At 40.1% G+C, this 22,548-nt stretch overlaps 1 protein-coding gene across 1 annotated transcript in view; it reads right to left on the bottom strand.

Annotated features, from left to right (window-relative positions):
• Positions 1-22,548, bottom strand: part of LOC142660173 (mucin-2-like) — a 93,382-nt gene that overhangs the window by 67,588 nt on the left and 3,246 nt on the right. Inside the window, exons 3-12 of the mRNA XM_075836754.1 lie at positions 13,801-13,915; positions 11,707-11,797; positions 10,561-10,676; positions 9,825-10,041; positions 8,784-8,909; positions 6,041-6,158; positions 5,003-5,156; positions 3,741-3,845; positions 2,951-3,020; positions 936-1,073 (exon numbers count right to left, since the gene is read on the bottom strand). Coding sequence (XP_075692869.1) covers positions 936-1,073; positions 2,951-3,020; positions 3,741-3,845; positions 5,003-5,156; positions 6,041-6,158; positions 8,784-8,909; positions 9,825-10,041; positions 10,561-10,676; positions 11,707-11,797; positions 13,801-13,915 — 1,250 coding nt within the window. The remainder of the gene's footprint in view (positions 1-935; positions 1,074-2,950; positions 3,021-3,740; positions 3,846-5,002; positions 5,157-6,040; positions 6,159-8,783; positions 8,910-9,824; positions 10,042-10,560; positions 10,677-11,706; positions 11,798-13,800; positions 13,916-22,548) is intronic.

The raw sequence follows: 22,548 nt of genomic DNA, 5'->3' as shown, positions 1-22,548 counted from the left end.
TTTTCCAGAAACAGCGCCACTCTTGTCAATGGTCGGTGTTTGGTATTACAGTTCAGCAGAATTCAACTGAAGGCAGGAGAACTGGTCAGTCTGAAATCAATATTGGTATTTTTTGTGTAAAATATGTTGTAGTGGGCAATATGTAAATAAATAATAAAACAAATGAATTTATATATTATATTATTGTGCTAATAATGACAATGAATTTTAGTATTATTTATTTTAATCACCCAGTAAATATCTATATATATATGCTAATTTTTGAACTTCAGAAAAACTTCCTGCTATTAGGTGGCTATAACAAAAATTGGGGAAAAAACAGGTGCACGGAGCAAAATGTAAAATTTCAGACCAAGCTTATTTACAGTAAAGGGCCCCCAAAAGAAAATGTGGTCTAGTGCAGGTCAAGTCCATATCGCCCTATACAGAACTGGAGGGATCAGTACTTATTTGTCCTTCATGTCCTATCCCTTGTAGAAGGGTAGCTTCACACCGCACTCTGCTGCCCTCACTTGCTACTGTGCTTGTACTGATTCTTATAAGAGGATGCCTTGCAATGGTTCACAATGTCCATGAGAATTGAGTGTCCTCTATACAGACCTTCTGGAGCTTCTTTCATTGTACATATATTTTTGTTCTACATCTAACAAATAATAAACTCCCGTTACCATAACATAACAAAATAAACATTTCCATTTTTATCTTAAACAGATGCCCATCGTTGGCTTCTTTTGTCTTATTACCACTTGATTGCCCTTATGAAAGAAGTATTTGGTAATGTATAATTACCGCTACATCGAAGGAACATGCTACATTTTTATGCCTTTATCCACAGCACCCTTGGTGTCATCGGCCATAAAGACAGCCCCATGTCATCGACCATAAAGACAGCCCCATGTAAATCTCTTGTCTGTGTTGACTGCAGTTTAACTGACCTTCTAGTTGTTTTCTGGAGTCTTTCTCCATACTGATATATAGTTGCATTTTGGGTAATAGTTGAATTTGCATTTGGAGGCCATAAGTCGTTTGCACAATGACATAGGAGTCAGATGGCTGTAGTATTGAAAAACTGGCTGTGGACAAAACAAAAATCGGAATAATTCACAAAGTATTGCTTATACTTCTGTAATCTGCTTTATTATATACAGTTAACAAAGCAAAGAAAGGATCATGGAGTCTATAAGTCAAAATGTATAAATATATAATCTTTTTATTGCACAACAAAATTATACAGGTAGTAAATATAAGTTTCTAAAAATGAATCACAAATAAAAGCATGGCCGCCAAACAAGAGTCAATTATTCACCAAAAGAAGTCATATTGTTATGAACTTATTGGATTACACCTCAAGACGAAAATGCATATAGCATGGTGTGAATATGGTAAGATATACTGGCTACAAAATGAGGTGTTCTACTGTTTAGGAATGGATAGGAAGGATGTTAGTATCATACATTGGAATTAAAGTTGTAACAAGACCAATGAGGAATATTGCATCCGAAATAGAGCTCATACATTAGTAAATACTAAGTGTAATTAATATATATAGAGCAACAAGAACAGCGAGCGATGAATAACAGAGTACTAACCCATGTGGCTGACACTCAGAGAAAGGCGACCAGCCCCAACGCGTTTCGGCTTCCGCCTTGGACCCCCAGACGAAGGCGGAAGCCGAAACGCGTTGGGGCCAGTCGCCATTCTCTGAGTCTCAGCCACATGGGTTAGTACTCTGTTATTCATCGCTCGCTGTTCTTGTTGCTCTATATATATTAATTACACTTAGTATTTACTAATGTATGAGCTCTATTTTGGATGCAATATTCCTCATTGGTCTTGTTACAACTTTAATTCCAATGTATGGTACTAACATCCTTCCTATCCATTCCTAAACAGTAGAACACCTCATTTCGTAGCCAGTATATCTTACCATATTCACACCATGCTATATGCATTTTCGTCTTGAGGTGTAATCCAATAAGTTCATAACAATATGACTTCTTTTGGTGAATAATTGACTCTTGTTTGGCGGCCATGCTTTTATTTCTGATTCATTTTTAGGAACTTATATTTACTACCTGTATAATTTTGTTGTGCAATAAAAAGATTATATATTTATACATTTTGACTTATAGACTCCATGATCCTTTCTTTGCTTGGTTAAATATATATTGGGAGTACAGTCGCGTTACAAGGGATAATATACTTTGCTAGATGACACAGTATGTATGCCCCGTGTATAGGATTTATTTTATTATATACAGTGTAGTTTATTGATGATGGCTTTCGTAGTCATAGTCATGTTTTACAATATTCTTAATTGAAACAATGAGCAATTCATTCCTCTTAAACAAACAATTAATATATTTAAAGGAACACTCCAGGAAACCTGATACCCTGTGTTTATGAATAGTATACGGCCTGAGAGGGTGGAGCATGACACAGTGAGTTTCATATTAACATTCTTTTTGGTCATTGAATCTGTCATGCACCTCCCCCTTGGACTCTGTGCTAATCATTTGGTGCTTCTTAGGCCTCATGCACACTTCCGTCGGCCGATGTACGGCCACTAATGACGGTTCCGTCAAACACAGCCTTCAACCCGGATAGCTTCCGTGTGCAGTCCGTTGTTTCACGGACCAAATTCAATGAAAAGGCCGAGATTGTTCCGTCAAAAATGGGCAATATTAGGACCTGCCCTATTTTTGACGGAACGGTCCCACGGTTCCATTAAAACAACGGAAGTGTGCATGGCCCCATTGAAATGAATTTGTCAGGGTGCTATCAGTTAAAAAAACGGAAAGCAGCCTAACGAAAACAACTGAAGTGGGCATGAGGCCTTAGAGTGTTCTTTTAACATTCTGAAATTTTTTCCAAAACTCCAGTTTAACATGTACTACTTATGCGCTGAATAATTATAGCTATATCCTTAGTATTTATTTGTAGACTTTACCTGTGACATGAGGCAGCGTAATTTTAAGGTCATTCAGTAACACTCTTCCATCTGCTTTGAATACCGCAACCTACATGAATTAAGACGTTAATCAGAAGATTTATTTATATTGTCGTCTATTGCACATTCTAAAACACAACATAAAATTATGATAACGCTATGTTCACACGGAGTATTTTGAGGGAGGAATATCTGCCTCAAAATTCCGTTTGGAACTTTGAGGCAGATATTCCTCTCCCTGCACGCCGATTTTCGTGGCAATTATCGCGCCGTTTTTCGCCCGCGGCCATTGAGCGCCGCGGGCATAAAACAGCGAGAAATACGCTTTCTCCTGCCTCCCATTGAAGTCAATGGGAGGTCGGAGGCGGAAGCGCCCGAAGATAGGGCATGTCGCTTCTTTTTCCCGCAAGACAGTTTTACTGCTCGCGGGAAAAAGACGCCGACGCCTCCCATTGAAATCAATGGGAGGCGTTCTCGGGCCGTTTTTGCCGAGTTTTGCGACGCGGTTTCCGCGTCAAAAAACTCGGCAAAATACCCAGTGTGAACATAGAGATCTTAGACTTTTAGTAAATGAAGTTAAAAAAAAAAAAAATAAATAAATATGCTCTAACTTTGTACTTCATACCTGACGTTGTGATTTCAGGAACGATGACTTTGAAGGTCTTTATTTACACATGTCTCGTCTATATGGACTATACATGTACAAAGATCCGATTGAAGATTAATGAAACAAACATTTCCACCCACCGCACCCATGTGTTTGGGCACATATTGGAGTTATTATACTCACACTCTTCAGGTTGTCTGTAAGGAATATAACAGACTGGAGGCAGGTCTCTCTCTCAGAGGAACTGCAAGGTATCAGCTTGCCCAATATAAGATGTGCTCTACTTTCCTACAAGATGGAGCATATATTTTAAGATGCATTGATTTAGTGAATTACATATAGATTATAGATTAGATTTTACATGACGCAATTTGGGCAAGCACAACATAGGCAGAAGACATTTAGGACCATCCATTTCCTTAAAGGGGTATTATGGTTTTCGCAAATAAAGGTTATTCATTGTGTAATGAAAAGTTATAAGATCTTTCAATATCCTTTTGCATTAATACCTCATGGTTTTCAAGATCTCTGTTTGCTGTCATTCAATAGGAATCTTCATTGTTTACTTACAGGGGTCCTGTGATGACCACACAGGTGCCGGCTTGAACAGGTACAATACAGTTATCAGAACTTTACCCAGAAAAGGTTATGTTCCCATTAAGTTTTTTTCAAATGGTTTACGATACGTATTTTGCGTCTAAATCTGCATGAAATCCACGTAAAATTTGCGTCTCATTTATTTCAATGGAAAATTCACGTTGCTGTTTAAAAGCTGCAAATTTGAAATCCGAGTTGCAGATTCCATGCAGAAAAGCCAGCAGATTTCTAAAACTGAAAATCCATTAAAAAATCTGCGCGTTACGGGCAGAATTCTGATGGAGATTTCCCTTTAAATCCATGTCGGACTTTTCCGCCTCATTCTACTTTGTGTGAACATAGCCAAACAGCAAAAATAACAAATAGAAAAGCAGAATTTTAGGTGGATAGTGTGAAGGTGCAATTGCTTAGACATACCATGCAAAGTGCAAAGCTTAATATTGCTTCTTTTTATAGCATACATATATCCAATATTGCACGCAAATCGCGGTATAATCACGATTGCAATGCAACTTTAATTGTCCCCTATGGGTGTTGAAAAGTAGCCATAGTCACAAGGTTACCAGTGGCTTATTTCTCCATAGGGAACAATTGCAATTGAGTATACCGCGATGTGTGCGCAAGAGAAAGTTGCCCTGTACCCCAGTCCTACACAGCATTTGCACTGAGGCCCCAGAGCTTCAAGTTATTCCTCTAGTGGGCATTGCTAATAACCACATGACAGAGGCGTTTGTCTTATGGATATTTAATAACTCAACAATTCTGCATCAGTCCCATGTTACCATTTATAATATACGTCTCATATCTAACTAGCTCGTTTTTAATTCAACTTTATATGAGATATCCACTCGGCTACGTCTTGCCTTATACAGCACATAGTAACAGTTCCCATGTAGAGTATACATCTTCCCATCAAAAGTGGTAAAATGGGCTCCCCCTTCAATGGAGCAAACTTTAGGGCAGGGCAGATCTGTGCAGTTCCATCTTCCAGCAAAACAGAGACTGCAATAGAAGATATTTCAAATTATTAAGCATGCAAGACTGCAAGCTAAGCTCCTGCACATTAACCAAAGACCAATGACCATTATGAAGGCTGAAAAGACTGAAAATCTGTCCTGATAGGAGCACCACTCACTCCAAGCGAGAGCTCTGATAGACTGATAGATTTTCCCATAATCAATATTTAGCACCTATCTATAAATTCTGGTCGGTGGGGTACCACCACTGGGAACCCCATCAATCCTGAGTATTGGCTTGCCTGGCCGTCCCCGTCTACCCCATTTGAATGGGGCGGTACTGCGCACACTCGGTCACCACTCCATTAATTTATATGGGGCTGACGAGTGCTATTTCCGACAGCCCCATAGAAATGAATGGACTCCATGGCTGAGTATCCGCACTACTGCTCCATTCATATGGGGTGCCCAGCGATGGCCAGGCAAGCCTGTTCTCTGGACTGGTAGGAGTCCCAGTAGTCGAACCCCCACCGATCTTATGTTGAATACTTATCCTGTGGATAGGTGATAAATATTGATTATGGGAAAACCCCTTTAAGAATAACTACACCTTGGTCAGTTAGATATGATCAGGACAGGTTTTCAGTCACTTGATTTAAATAATAATTCCATTCACTGAGTGCAAGCATAAATGTTATTATACAGTCATTAAGTTTCATTTACATAAAACTGGAATATCCATTTAACCGTGGCAATGTATATTTATATTCGATGTGCACTAGGCAGTATGGCATGTGTGTCAAATTAGTGGTATAAAGTCATTTGCAGCTGTCCCACCGCGTTCTTATGTTATGTGTTACTATGACCGTCTGTTAATATGTCTATTGTAAAATGAACTGTGATTGAAATTGAAATGTTTTTAGAACTTACCATTTATCACAATCATTTTGTATTGACTCTCCAGGGGCATAGAGCTTTCCTTGGAGTTTGCAATGGCATTCAGTAACTGGCACGCAGCCCCTGTCAGTGTGATCATCTTGCACCGTACCTGAGGCGATTTAAAAGAAAGTCATTTAGATCTTTTGTATGTTGTCTGTTGTATTTTGTATGTTGTCTGCTGTATATTGTATGTTGTCTGTTGTATTTTGTATGTTGTCTGTTGTATTTTGTATGTTGTCTGCTGTATATTGTATGTTGTCTGCTGTATATTGTATGTTGTCTGTTGTATTTTGTATGTTGTCTGCTGTATATTGTATGTTGTCTGTTGTATTTTGTATGTTGTCTGCTGTATATTGTATGTTGTCTGCTGTATATTGTATGTTGTCTGCTGTATATTGTATGCTGTCTGCTGTATATTGTATGTTGTCTGTTGTATTTTGTATGTTGTCTGCTGTATATTGTATGTTGTCTGCTGTATTTTGTATGTTGTCTGCTGTATATTGTATGCTGTCTGCTGTATATTGTATGCTGTCTGCTGTATATTGTATGTTGTCTGTTGTATATTGTATGCTGTCTGCTTTATATTGTATGTTGTCTGTTGTATTTTGTATGTTGTCTGCTGTATATTGTATGTTGTCTGCTGTATTTTGTATGTTGTCTGCTGTATATTGTATGTTGTCTGCTGTATATTGTATGTTGTCTGCTGTATTTTGTATGTTGTCTGCTGTATTTTGTATGTTGTCTGCTGTATATTGTATGTTGTCTGCTGTATATTGTATGTTGTCTGTTGTATTTTGTATGTTGTGCTGTATTTTGTATGTTGTCTGCTGTATATTGTATGTTGTCTGCTGTATTTTGTATGTTGTCTGCTGTATATTGTATGTTGTCTGCTGTATTTTGTATGTTGTCTGCTGTATATTGTATGTTGTCTGCTGTATATTGTATGTTGTCTGCTGTATTTTGTATGTTGTCTGCTGTATTTTGTATGTTGTCTGCTGTATATTGTATGTTGTCTGCTGTATATTGTATGTTGTCTGTTGTATTTTGTATGTTGTGCTGTATTTTGTATGTTGTCTGCTGTATATTGTATGTTGTCTGCTGTATTTTGTATGTTGTCTGTTGTATTTTGTATGTTGTCTGTTGTATTTTGTATGTTGTCTGCTGTATATTGTATGTTGTCTGTTGTATTTTGTATGTTGTCTGCTGTATATTGTATGTTGTCTGTTGTATTTTGTATGTTGTCTGCTGTATATTGTATGTTGTCTGCTGTATATTGTATGTTGTCTGCTGTATATTGTATGCTGTCTGCTGTATATTGTATGTTGTCTGTTGTATTTTGTATGTTGTCTGCTGTATATTGTATGTTGTCTGCTGTATTTTGTATGTTGTCTGCTGTATATTGTATGCTGTCTGCTGTATATTGTATGCTGTCTGCTGTATATTGTATGTTGTCTGTTGTATATTGTATGCTGTCTGCTGTATATTGTATGTTGTCTGTTGTATTTTGTATGTTGTCTGCTGTATATTGTATGTTGTCTGCTGTATTTTGTATGTTGTCTGCTGTATATTGTATGTTGTCTGCTGTATATTGTATGTTGTCTGCTGTATTTTGTATGTTGTCTGCTGTATTTTGTATGTTGTCTGCTGTATATTGTATGTTGTCTGCTGTATATTGTATGTTGTCTGTTGTATTTTGTATGTTGTGCTGTATTTTGTATGTTGTCTGCTGTATATTGTATGTTGTCTGCTGTATTTTGTATGTTGTCTGCTGTATATTGTATGTTGTCTGCTGTATATTGTATGTTGTCTGCTGTATATTGTATGTTGTCTGTTGTATTTTGTATGTTGTGCTGTATTTTGTATGTTGTCTGCTGTATTTTGTATGCTGTCTGCTGTATTTTGTATGTTGTCTTTTGTAGTGTCAATGGTGAACAGGGAATTTTAATCCATTGTCACGTTCTACTTTATTTCTTTATTTTTTTTTGCATGAGAATTTATAGAATTTTATTATTTTCATATGTAAGACATGCAAAAAAAAAGAAGGGAATGGCAATAAAACAAAGTCCTCATGTTGTGAAGCAGCCGAGAGGAAGCCATAGTAAATTCAGCTCTTGGTGGAATCAATGGAACCAGTGTAGGTTTATGGCCCTCATATGGCTAAACAGTTTATTCATAATGTCATATAAAGGGCTTTAAAAAAAAAAAAGGGGCCTCAACAGCCAAACCATTGTGATGATTGGGCATTACTACCCGTCAATATTCATTTCAAAAGAGGGACAAGTAGAGCACCTCCAGTGCCTGCCATATTGCCCCCAGCACCCGCCACAACGTCTCCAGTACCATCCATTGTGCCATGTTATTACCACACAGGCCTTCTCCCTGATCCTGCCATTTCTGCTACAAGAAGGAAGTTTACTTTGTACATCCCGTTGTACATGCCGTTTCTACATCCCTGTGCCAATACAGGTTGTTGTCTTCCTGAACGCTGTGAGCTGTGATACTGGGACAGAAGTGTCATGTCCCTGTAAAGTGGGACTGTTTTGCTGAATTCGGGATACATGGGAGTCATGTTGTGTCACACCAAGAACTGGGTGGCGCCTCACTAGTAAGGCCGCTTTACAGTTTGAGAAGCCCTTTTCTAAAATAGCATTGACTTATATACAGTATACATGCTCAATTTAGATAAGAAATAAACTGCTATTAGTGATTGTAGTATTCACAAAACATGACTCACCTTCAGGACAGAAGCAGCCATCCATGTAATGCTCCTCACACAGGCTGTGGACCTCTAGATGGGAACAGGAGCTCTTGCAAGGGGAGCTACTTTCTTGATAAATCATATTAGCAGGACATGGTTTAGCTGGAAAACACAAAACTTTAATAAATTATTCTAACCATAAAAGCATATTACACCAACTTTGTGGAAATTCGGGTCATTACGGTGGCGGCAATACCATATATGTGTACGTTTATTAAATTTTTTACACTTTTACCAAATAAAAACACTTTTTATGGAAAAAAATGGTTTTCTTTTTCTTTTTTACTGTAATCTTTATTAATAATTTTTATTTCACATTATTTACTTATTTTTTTAGTCCCATTAGGGGACTTTACTGTGCGATCTTTAGATCGCTGCTATAATGCTTTTGGTATACCAAAGCATTATTGCCTGTCAGTGTAAAACTGACAGGTAATCTATCAGTGCCTCCGGCACGTCCTAATAGGCATATACCCAGGGCAGACTTTATCAGGCCCCTGGCTGCCATGTCACCCTATTGGAGGCCCACGATTGCATTTGCGGGCCACCGATGGGTGAGAGAGGGAACTCCCTCCCTCTGCAAATTATTTAAATTCCATGGTCGCTATTGACAGCATTTAACAGGTTAAACGGCCACGATCGAAGTAAACTTCAATCACGGCCGTTGGAGCAGAAACCTGGCTATCACCAGACAGCCGAGCACCCATTCCAGCCTGCACGGGAGACCCGTGCAGGACTTAGACTCGGCCGCCGTGAAAAGGCGACGGCCTAGCCTAAGGCCCCTTAGTGACCACCATGAAAAGGCGTATTGGTGGTCACTGAGGGGATAAGAATAAGTTCTCTAAAACCGCTTCACATTACCACATAAGTAGCATACGTAGGTGACAGATTACCTTTAAGTTGGGCCACCGGGGAGTTTTCTGATGGACAGCAGTAAAAAAAACGTTTATTTGGGCTTCCAGCTCCATGTTGTTCACCTAAGGTTTATCTAACGTATCTACTCTATTGAATGCTTACGACAGAAGTTCTGAGTTCTCCAGTTTCCTGGGCGTCCTCCAGCATGAGAGCATTGTCTGGAATACTCAGTGATAGTGCTGCACAGGCAGAAGGAGTCCTGGGATTGGTCACAGGAGCACATGTCCAGCATACAGGCCTCCATGTAGGCTTCCAGATTCAGAAATGCCATACAGTCAGAGAATGCAGCATGGCCCAGAAGTTCTTCACACACAGAGCGCTGAGGGGAAGACAATAATGTAGGAAAACCAACTCTAACAACTTCAAAAATCTTTAACATACTATATTTTTTATGATTCACGCAACTGTTTTCATGTATAGAAACAGAAGTAATAATGAGTATTTATAGTAGTAATAAATTTTAATAAAGACTTAATGAAGCATTATATTTTTCATGCACCTCAATATCATCCATATCACTATATATCTATATACGGCCTTGTATTTCTAATGGTTGGCTAGATGAACCCTAGTAAAATATATCTACAGATGTAGCCGTCTTTATCTTGACTTTTAACACATTAAATAGACAGTGGCAAGATCCTTTATCTTGACTTTTCAATGGCTTTTGTTGTGTGATATCACGCTGCAGCAAGTTATCAGAGTCAAGATAAAGATGGCTACATCTGTAGTTCTAGTATGTTTCCGGAAACTTTTCCATGAATAATATTTCCGGTCGTATGTCTTTCCCCAGCCATTGTCAGCTGGATTTACCATCGCTATGAACTCACATACTCACGTATTTAGAACAATGTGCCGGGTTCATGGCTTCAGTGTCCTCTGTATCCTTACACGCTTCATTTGGATCATTAACATTTTGCTGATTTCCAAAATATGTAGAACTGAGGGTTTTATCTGTGAGTAAAATATAAATATTAAATCGAAGATGAATATATAATATATTATATAATATATATCTCCCTCACTGTTATACACTCCAGGAAATTTCAGCATGCTATGTTATTCTACATACTATTGAGTACTGTTAGGAAACGTCTGTCCCTTTACGATTACCATGACTACTAGTCTAGCTTCTGGGTGGTTCTGGTTTTAGTTGTTGAGCCTATTCCACTCTTCTGTCTTTCTTCCTATCAGATTGAAGGGTGGAGTACTTAAATCTGGGTTGATTTTGTTTTCTTTGCTTGTGATTTTCCTAGCTTCCATGTGTTTGATCAAGCTACCGACTATACCCTGTACCTTTGACTATTTGCACTTTTTGGAAATGGACCCCGGCTTGTCTCTGGATTACCCTTTGCTTACTGATTTGGACTTTCTGCTCCCGGTTGGTTTTGACCTCTGCAATCCCTGATATCCACTAGCTTTGTGATTTGGACTTTCTATTTACCATCGGGGTGTCTTATTATCTGCTCTGGTATTGCCTGCATTGCACCTCTTATCCAACACCAAACTCTGTTAAAACAACCTAGTTTCTATGCTGAAAAATCCAACCTGCCTTGTGGTGGGCTCTGGCAAAACCCATAGAATAGGCTTAGATTCTGTTGATCAGAGTTGTGACGGATTTGCGGTTGCAGATTTATTTGCACGCTCATTCCTGACAGTCTCCAGCAGTCTTTGGGGAATCGCTCACCTAGCAATTACATAAACTTCCACCCTGGGAATTTCTCAACTGGTGATTCCATAACAAGTACATCTTGACTTGTGACCTGCCGAAAGACAGTTGCTTATATGACCTCTTAAGATTTTACTATGTTTCACCAAACATTTAGGCTTTTATGAAATCCCAGAGCATTTTAACTTAGCGAACACTGTGATAAAGATTAGTAAGATATTTTTTTATGTGGGAGATTAAAGCTTTCAAGAACAAGATATTGTCAATGTCTAGTAAGAAACAGTGCAGATTAGCCAGTTTATCCAACAAGCTTACCCTCAGAGACGAATTCATTATTTCTGGGATCTCCATTATAATCTCCACAGAGACCACAAGTATGATTGTTAAATCTTGGGTCCAACTCCAACTGAAGAAGAAAGAGAATATATTGTTTAGAATTGTGCTACAATAAAACTTTTGGGGAGACTTATTAAAACTGGTGCAAGGGAAAAAGTGGAGCAGTTGCCCATAGCGACCAATCAGATTGCTTCTTCAAAGGGCACTCAAAAATCAAAGTATGTCATGCCAAAAGATATATAAAATGGTTCAAAAATACATGTAGGAGGAAAAACAAATCAGGCAGGGGACTTCTTTGTCAAATGATAACTAATAATGGGGTCTTGTGCATTTTGAGGGGTAAATAAATGTGTTCATAAAAAAGGGTTAGCAAAAACCAGGAGAGCAAATGCTTTATGGATCTTTTCTAGTTGCTTTCAGGGGAGTAGATAGTGGGAGTGTAGAGGCAGCGGTCGCACCAAGGCCCTGACACCTGAATGGGGCCAAAGGCTCCTCTGCTACATAAGAAGACACCAGTATTATAAATGGCACATGGTGGGTGAAGGACCCTGTTACAGATTCTGCATCAGGGCTTAAGAGCTTCAAGTTACGGTTCTCTTTGGCCATTTTGATAGGTTGAACCTTTTACTTGTTACAGGAAATGTGTGAAATATTTGGACTGACTCCTCATATCTGACTTGTGGGCTGAAGTACACTATATGGACAAAAAGTATTGGGACACCTACACATTGCACCTACAGGAGCTTTTATGGCATTCTATTCTAAATCCATAGGCATTAATATAGAGTTGACCCCCCCCCCCCCTTGCAGCTAAAACAGCCTCCACTCATCTGGTAAGGCTGTCTACAAGATTTTGGAGTGTGTCTGTAGGAATTTTGACCCATTCATTTGCACGGTTTGTGTGCTGAAATTAATGCCAGAGGAGGTTTGGAGCTCTGCAGTTATTGAGTCAGCGGATATGCACTATGCGCCTCAGCACTCGGTGACACCGCTCTGTAATTTTATGCGGTCTGCCACTTCGTGGCTGAGTTGCTGTGGTTCCTAAACGTTTCCACTTTATAATAATATCAAGGAGGAATGAAATTTCATGAACTGACTTGTTGCAACGATGGCATCCTATTAGAGGACCACGCTGGTATTTAGTGATCTCTTTAGGGTATGTTCACACGCAGAGTCAAAAACGTCTCAAAATACGGAGCTGTTTTCAAGAGGAAACAGCTCCTGATTTTCAGACGTTTTTTGTGCCACTCGAGATTTTCGCTGCGTTTTTCGCTGCGTTTTTTACGGCCGTTTTTGGAGCTTTTTTCACTAGAGTCTATGGAAAACGGCTCCAAAAACGTCCCAAGAAGTGTCCTGCACTCCGTCTGAACAGACCGCCATTTTCCCATTGAAATCAATTGGCAGATGTTTGGAGGCATTCTGCTTCCGATTTTTCGGCCGTTTTTTGGGCGTTTACGGCCCGAAAAATGGCGGAAAATAGGACGTGTGAACTTACCCTTAAAATGACACATTCTTTCACAAATGTGTGTAATGGCGGCAGACTGCATGGCGAGGTGCTGGATTTTATACACCTGCGGCAATAGGACTGAATGAAACACGTGAATTCAATGATTAAGAGATTCGACCCAATACTTTTTGCCATTAGCATATATTAAACACATTATGAGAAGACCCAGCCCAAATGGCATTTATGCTTGGAAGTGTTGAAGAACAAGAGAAACAGCCAGCAACAAAATAAATGGAAACCATTGCAGAAATCATGAATATGCTGTTGAGAAAACCAGATGTCAGGACTGGTGATGAACAAACCTGAACAATTCACAGACAGCTGGATTTGCTATTACAGAGCTGTATTTGCCACTTATAAAACAATGGAGACTGAACTATGGATCCATACTTCACCCTCCATTGTCTTTTATGCTGCATACATGGCCCTAGGAAATGTACCCGTTGGTGAAACGCTGTCTAAACAAATTTTCGCTCATCTCTAGTCAGGACATATTGGAGACACATTATTAATATGTTCACCAAGAGTTAAAACCAGCCTGGAGATGGTTAATAATAATAGCTCACCATGACAGCATCTTCTTTATTCCACATGAGGGTCAAGCCTGCCTTTGTGTTCATCTTAATATAGGCATCATTTTTATGAATGAGAATCCCAAAACTGTAGAAAGGTGTCATTACACTGAAAAACAATCAAAATCTGAGAATTCTGAATGTGTTATATAGATGTTATCCTAATTATATTTTTCTCTAATATGCAGTGTTTAAAAAAAATCTTTGGAAGTTATTCAGATTTGCAATGTAATTTATAATAAAGAGTTCATCTCCATTAAATTGAAGTATTATTAATGAACAAAGAATGTCAATGATTCTGTATGCCAGTGGTCTCCAACCTGTGGCTCTCTAGCTATTGAAAAACTACAACTCTCAACATTCCCTGATTGCTGCAGCATGTTAGGGCATGCTGGGAGTTGTAGTTTTGCAACAGCTGGAGAACCACAGGTTGGAGACCACTGCTGTATGTGAACCACTCAGAAAATAAACTCTCAAAAGAAGGTAATTGGTTAATAAATTAAGAAAACATTCAGCTCTATTGCTACCTTCTATAGGAGTAAGGGACCTACAACGTGGCTGGATGTCCAATGTGTCACCTGAATGGAGGTTATGGTTGATACTGTTATAGAGGACCGGGACTGTCACGTTTTTAGACATTTAGGGCAAAGCCCCACGTGGCGGAATTGCTCTGGAATTCCGCTGCGAACACTCCGCAGTGTTAATCCGCAGCGGACCCGTTTCTCCATTGCCTTCCACTGCTTTTTAGTAGTGTTCGTTTAGACGATGCGGAAAATTCCACTGCGGAGCATAGGCTGCGGTGCGGAAATTGGTGTCCGCAGCATACAATGGATGTTGCAGACGTGTGGCGGACTGGTTGCGGACTCATTGCGGAATTTCTCCATTGACTTCAATGGAGATTCAAAATTCTGCAATGAAGTCCGCAGATGTTATGTAGATGTTATGTGTGCTGCGGAGCGTATTGGTTTTACTAACATGACATTTCTTCATTTTGGCTGGACCTATGTATTTCTAGGTCTACAGCCAGACTGAGGAAGTCAATGGGGCTCCCGTAATTACGGGTGACTACGTGTGTGCACCCATAATTACGGGCGACTACGTGTGTACACCCGTAATTACGGGAGCGTTGCTAGGCGACGTCAGTAAATAGTCACTGTCCAGGGTGCTGAAAGAGTTAAGCGATCGGCAGTAACGATCACAATATACAGCAACCTGTAAAAAAAATAGAAGTTCATACTTGCCGATAACTCCCTGCTTCTTCCTCCAGTCCGGTTTCCCAGGATGACGTTTCAGTCTAAGTGACGGCTGCAGCCAATCACAGGCTGCAGCGGTCACATGTACTGCCGCGTCATCCAGGGAGGTCGAGCTGGATGCCGAAAGAGGGACGTGTCATCAAGACAACGGCCGGTAAGTATGAAATTCTTTTACTTTCACTAGGGAAAGTGCTGTCCCTTCTCTCTATCCTGCACTGATAGAGAGAAGGGAAGTACTTTCCCCTCAATACGCAACGGCCAGTCCGCAACAATTTACTGCACATTTTGGGCAGATCCGCCACAGAATCTGCAACGCAGATTCTGTGCGGTATTGATGCGGACAGTTGCGGAAGAAATACGCCACGTGGGGCCATGCCCTAAGACTGCCTTCTGAATTACACAGCAATGTCAAAAAGTTAAAGAAGTGCTAATTTAAAATGTTGGGGGCTTAGTTTTGTAGTTATCGCTCTGGTAGGATATCACTGTGATAGTTATAGGATGAGCAGGGCGGTCTACCCACACATTCATCTTTCTCCATGCAATCTCTGAATGTACAGTACCACTTCATCTAAATTGTTGGAAATACCTAAAATACGAAGATTAGTGCAACGTCATGGAGTCAGCATGTCAAAAAGTGATGAAAAATATGTGTGAAAGCTAAAGATCTGCAGCTGGATACTTTTGGATTTTTCACTATTAATTCAAAGCCAATTGGCAAAACTATAATAAATAGTATTTCATTATAGAGGATCTGTACGGTCTCCTATGGCGCCTTATCTGAGCTCAGTATAGGGTAGAGGATGAACCCAAGAATGTGTTGTTTTATGGTCTACTTTCATTCAGTATTTTCATGTAAAAATCTTTATAGAGAATTCCTGGGAGTCCTGCTTCTTCACACCCACACAGCTTATTTCCTAGGCGTATTTTGGTGCGTAAACCGCTAGTATTATGCTCCAAAATACACTTGAAATACGCCTGCAAACAGTTTCTTATTGATTTTAATGGGAAATACACTATGTAGTTCATATGAGATGTATTTTTAAACTGCTGAATTTAAAAAAAATGCCTCAAATAAATATGCTTCATACAAAAAAGAAACTTCTTAGAGCTTTTTCCAAGCTCATTTTCCATTGACACTACAAAAAACGCTTTGAAAATACTTTAAAAATGGTTGCAAAAATGAAAAATGCTTTGAAAGTAAGTTCTAAAATCGTCTGGATTCAGAGGCTGTTTTCTCTTGAAATCAGTCTCGTATTTTTCTGCCTCAAACCTATGTGGTGTGAATTTACCCTTAGGCTGGGTTCCCACGTGTCATATACGCTGCGCAAAAGTACGCAGCGTATCCGACCTAGAACCGACAGCAAATTTTCAGGCAGAGTTTCCGATGCGGAAGTTCATACTTACCCCAGGCCATAGTCACGGCGACGCGTCCCTAAGTTGTCCATGCAGTCCAGCCTCTTGCAATGACGCTGGTGCCCGGGAGGCTGGCCTGGAAGAAGAACAGACGAAAGCATCGCCATGACCGGGTGGGAAGTATAGACTTTTTTTATTCATCCAAAGAAAACGCTGAATAAATTCAAATGCTGCGGATTTAACATCCGCACCACGGGTAAATTTATGTATGTTTGCGTAAAAAAAAAATTTCGCAGCGGAGGCATGAGATTTTCTAAAACTCATACACTTTGCTGATACTGTAAATTTTGCGCAGTATCAGCACAGAATTGCCGTGCGAAAATTTTGCAGCGTTTACGCTAAGTGGGAACCTGGCCTTAGGCCCTGTTCACACTGAGTTTTTTTGCAGGCAGAAAATTCTGAATGGAAAAAGCAGCGCCGTTTTTTTTCTTTAAGGGCGGGTTCACACATGGCGGAATTTCACTTAAATTCCGCTGCGGACACTCCGCAGCGTTAATCCGCAGCGGAGCCGTTTCTCCATTGACTTTCACTTTAATTTAGCAGTGTTCGTTTACACGATGCGTACAATTCCGCTGCGGAGCATAGGCTGCGGAGCGGAATTTGGTGTCCGCAGCATGCTCTGTCTGTTGCGGAGCAGTGGCGGACTGGTTGCGGACTCATGGCGGAATTTCTCCATTGACTTCAATGGAGAGTCAAAATTCCGCAATGAAGTCCGCAGATCTTATGTGTGCTGCGGAGCGTATTGTTTTTACTACCATGACATTTCTTCATTCTGGCTGGACCTATGTATTTCTAGGTCTACAGCCAGACTGAGGAAGTCAATGGGGCTCCCGTAATGACGGGAGCGTTGCTAGGAGACGTCTGTAAATAGTCACTGTCCAGGGTGCTGAAAGAGTTACGCGATCGGCAGTAACTGTTTCTGCACCCGGGACAGTGACTACCGATCTCAATATACATGTATCTGTAAAAAAAAAAATAAGTTCATACTTACCGAGAACTCCCTGCGTCTGTCTCCAGTCCGGCCTCCCAGGATGACGTTTCAGTGTAAGTGACGGCTGCAGCCAATCACAGGCCAAGCACAGGCTGCAGCGGTCACATGGACTGGAGCGTCATCCAGGGAGGTCGGGCTGGATGCCGAAAGAGGGACGCGTCACCAAGACAACGGGCGGTAAGTATGAATTTCTTTGACTTTCACTAGGGAAAGTGCTGTCCCTTCTCTCTATCCTGCACTGAATAGGGAGAAGGGAAGCACTTTTCCTGCAGTCCGCAGCGGCCAGTCCGCATCAATTTTCTGCACATTTTGTGCAGATCCGCAGCCGTAATCCGCAACCCGGATTAGGTGCGGCATTGATGCGGACAGCTGCGGAGGAATTCCGCCATGTGTGGTCATGCCCTAAGTGGTTTTGCACCACAGGCGTTTTTTGACGCGTTTTTTGAAACATTTCTTTACTTCTTTCTTCAACAGTCAAAGGAAAAAAAACACGAGCGGTTTTTGCCATAAAACGCATCAAGAAATGCCGTGGCCATTCGCTGCATTTTTTTAACCATCTTCTCTTGATTTCAATGGGGTTTTTGAGGCAGAAAACGCCTCAAGATAGGGTATGTTGCTTTTTTTTCCCGCAAGCTTTTTTTCCGCTCGCTGGAAAAAAATGCCTTCACCTGCCATTAAAATCAATGGGAGGCAGTTTCGGCCGTTCTTTGCAAAAACCGTGTCAAGAGACTCCGTGTAAACAGGGCCTTAGTGTGTGTGTGCGGGGGAACGCAACTCACAGGCTTTCTCTCTACTGTTTCACTAGTAATTCAGTTGCACATTTCAGCTGATTCATTCTTATAAAATAAAGGAAAGCAATCTCAATACTTAAGCATGACAATATCTGCCACTGTAAAATGTTTTGCCAAATTACTGCCACAAATCATCCTCAATGTACAATTAGTCAATTCTGAGAAAAGACAAATTATCAGCTAAAATCTATAGATAAGATGTTCAGAAGAAAATCTGAGGATGAATTTTCCTTGAATAGATAAGGACAAGATGTTTTGCATTATATGACTCGAATAGGCATCACATCGTACTTGTTATCATCACTATGAGGAGAACAATAGAGGGCTGATATGTATTGCTGGGAAAAAATAATCCAGAGGATAAGGAGAAGAAGCTTGGGCCAATTCCAGCAATATCTCAGGTTGCCTGAAATAACAATAGTTATTTTAAGACTACAAAACCGATTAAATAATTCTTTGCCAAATGACCATGTAATGCTGTCCCATATCAGGCAGCTTTATGGAGAAATGAAAAGATCATGAAATCTAATAGCTCAAACTTGTAGGAATGCAGACAAGACTCCCTGTGTTCAAAAACAGATTTCTACACGACTATAGAAAATGAGGGTAAGTTTCTCACAATAAAAGCTTGAGTATGATTTTGTTCTTCGCTGCATCTCCATTCTTCCCCAGATCCCTGATTTGGCAGCCCACCTACTGACTGCATCAGAGCGCCTTATACCTTCTCACTGGAGCTCCACTGAAGCATCTTCTATTAGTATGTGGACAACCAAACTAGATCAAATGTACAGAATGGAAGAACTAGCCAGTTGGGAACAAGGTACCCGCGAGAAATTTCTAGCTATCTGGCATCCCTTTCCAAGACACCGCTTTTCTGCACTGGGTACCCCTAATATATGCTGCCTCCTTTGCGGACCTGATCCCTCCTCCTTATTATCTACGGATTGGGTACAACGACTAAAAAGAATTTAATCTCTGGATCTCAGTGCCACTCGGATAATATAATCTCTCGGATTGATACCTCTACACCAGTAGTCCCCAACCAGTGGCTCGGGAGCCACATGCGGCTCGCGACCTCCAGCTGTGTAGCTCGCCATAGGAGCACTCATTTATCACAGTTTTACAAAACACTAAATTTGACACTAATTTCTTATTTATAATATGTCCCTGCTACATTTTTTCAAATTAATGTCCCTCCCATCCACTTATCAAAGTTGAACGTGGCTCGCACTATAGCCTGTCTCCCCCCCCCCCCCCCCACCCCCCCCCCCCCCCACCCCAGGCACCTTATTACCTTCTCCTCTCTCTCTACTTTCCTCTTATTGCATTTATCTGATGCACTTCTTTGTTAGCAGCTTACATACTGTTGTATGCTTCTTTAGACAGTTATTTTATGCTTTACTATTTGCATACTATGGCTACGTCCCACGGGATCGGGGGTCTGCATACCCATCCCCTCCCTGTAGCATTGCATCATTGAACTTTGTATATTATTTGTGTACTAAAACTTTAATAAAAAGAAAAGATCATTGGGGAAAAGAAAACTTGAGTATGATTTAGTTCTAAAAGTGAATGAAGATCTCTCTTGGAAAACTGACTGGAAAAGTTAAATATGTAAAATCTGCTGCAGTCTCAGTAGGGCTGGAAGAAAGTAAAACAGCGATAAGCAATTGGCTAGTCTCCATGAGGATATATTATTATGGCTGCTTCTGTTCTAAAAATGATTAACCCTAGCAGACAGTCTTGACATTCCTGTGGATATGTCATAAATGTCCTTCACGGGAAGGCCCCTTTAAAGTGTAACCAAACTTCTAAAAAACTTCTGACATGTCATAATGAAATGTCAGAAGTTTCGATCGGTGGGGGTCCGAGCACTGAGACCCCCACCGATCGCTAAAACAAAGTGGCAGAAGCGCTCAGGTGACCGTTGTGCCGCATCGTTTCTGATCTTCTTTTCTCGTAAAACCGGGTAAGCAGCGTACAGACGTATACTTTAAAGAGAGGTGTTACAATTTATTTATTATTATTATTATTTTCTTTAACCCCTTCGCGCACCCGGGCGTGCCATTACGTCCGGCTGGCAGAGGGTGATGTTTGGGGCGCGCTCACGCGCTGAGCGAAATCCATATGCTGCGGGTGTCGTCTGTATTTTATAGCCGATACCCAGGACTAAGTGGCAGGAGCAGTGATCGCGCTGTTCCTGGCTGTTTAACCCCTCAAATGCTGCGGTCAATCGCAGCATCTGAGGCGTTGAAAAGAGGGGGCAGCCCTCTCCGACAGCTCATCGCCCCCCCTCCCCCCCGCAGTGAAAAAACACTGTTGTGACGACTTTTGTTATGGCAGCCCAGGGGCCTAATGAAGGCTCCCCGGGCTGCCTTCACTCTGCCTCTGCTAAGGCCTGCCTGTGCTTAATAGATGCCTGTAAAAATGATGATATACTTCAATACGTTAGTATCAGTGATCATTACAAGTCCCCTAGCGGGGCTAATAAAGTGTGTGAAAAAAAGTGAAAAAAGTTATTAGTAGTGAAAAAAAAAAATCTAAAATATTAAAAGCTCAAAAAAAAAACCTTTTCCCATTTTCGCCCTAAAGTAATGTAAAAAATAAAAAAGTAAACAAAATCGGTATCGCTGCATCCATAAAAGTCAGAACTATTACAATATAGCGTTATTTAACACGCACGGTGGACGCTGTAAGAAATAAAAATGTAAAACGCCAAAATCGCTGTTTTTTTGGTCAACTTAGCTCTTAAAATTTTTTTTATAAAAAGTGATCAAAAAGTTCTAGGTACCAAATGGTATCAATAAAAACTACAGCTCGTCCCGCAAAAAAATAAGCCCTCATTCCGCTCAATCGGTGAAAAAATAAAAAAGTTATGGCTCTCAGAATGTGGCGACACAAAACATTTTTTTTTTTAAACAAAGAGTTTATTATCAATAAAAGTAGTGAAATATAAAAAAACTATATAAATTTGGTATCAACGTAATCATATTGAGCCACAGAATAAAGCTAAGTTGTTGTTTCTACCGCACGGTGAAAGCTGTAAAAACGAAATCCGAAAAACCGTTGAGGAATCGCAATTTTTCCAACATCAGCCCGAAAAGAATTTTTTTCCAGTACATAATAAATGGTCCCAAAAGAAACTACAACTCCTCCTGCAAAAAATAAGCCCTCACACCACTCTATTGACGGAAAAATAAAAAAGTTATGGCTCTTGGAATGCGGGGAGTGAAAAACGAAGATCAAAAATCAAAAAACGGCTCAGTCCCAAAAGGGTTAATAAACCCGTGTATCAGTGTGTTTGGTGCAACTTCCTCATTATTATTTTTTTTAAATGATATTTACTTTTAGAGATACAGCTGCTTTGTATCCTGCATACAAAGCAGCTGTATCTAGTGCTAAAACCTGTATCCATCAGGTCAGTAGCACTGATGGGTACAGTGTCAGCGGGTTGGGGGGTTTGAATTCTGTGTAAGGGGGAAGGAGGGGGCCCAAGTTGTGTCAACAGCCCAGTGCCCATGGTACACTTAATCCGCCACTGGTCACAGTACATTCTGCTAATGTGTTAATATCACTATTTTAAGCTATAGACATAGTGTATATTACTTATAATCTTTAGGATTCATTATGGTTTTCCAATTTGTCAGGTTTGTTGTCTGTGATTTTTGGATAAATTGTCCTGAAAAATAAAAAATCATTTAGGCAATCCTGAGAGCCACCACCTACTGTAGTTGACAGTAAACTGAACTGTAGTAATGCAAAGAGAGGAATAAGATATTTATTCCCATAGCAGATCTACTGCAAAAAGATTTCCTGCATAGTGAGGCTAAATAGAAGAAACCTTTCATCTTGCCTTTCTCTGCAATAAAGAAACAACGTTCTTGCACTTGTGCGGGCCCCTCAGCCTCTGGGCCTCATAGTGGCCACTGTGGCTGCTACATCTATAGTTACCCCCATGACCACAGCATCTTTTAAGTGTGGAACGCAGAGATTTACTTTTATAAATTTTTTGGAGTGTTCCGCCATTGTTTTTTGCATTTGAAATTGATGCTATTCACCGTGCTGCATAAATAAAATGTTACCTTGATTATTTCGGTTGGTACGATCACAGCGATACCAAATATGTATTTTTATATGTTTTACTTTTTTTGCACAATAAAGGCACAATTCGTAGAAAATATAATTTGCATGTCGTTGCAATCAAAGAGCCATTACTTTTTTAATTTAAAAATGTCCCTGTCAATCATTTTGGGGTACATTTAATTCATTGATTAACTTTTATGATTCTGTTTTT

Source organism: Rhinoderma darwinii, chromosome 9 (assembly GCF_050947455.1).
Source record: "Rhinoderma darwinii isolate aRhiDar2 chromosome 9, aRhiDar2.hap1, whole genome shotgun sequence".
NCBI lineage: Eukaryota > Metazoa > Chordata > Amphibia > Anura > Rhinodermatidae > Rhinoderma > Rhinoderma darwinii.
Note: the sequence above shows the minus strand (reverse complement) of the source record. Positions and strands in the feature narration are given on the sequence as shown.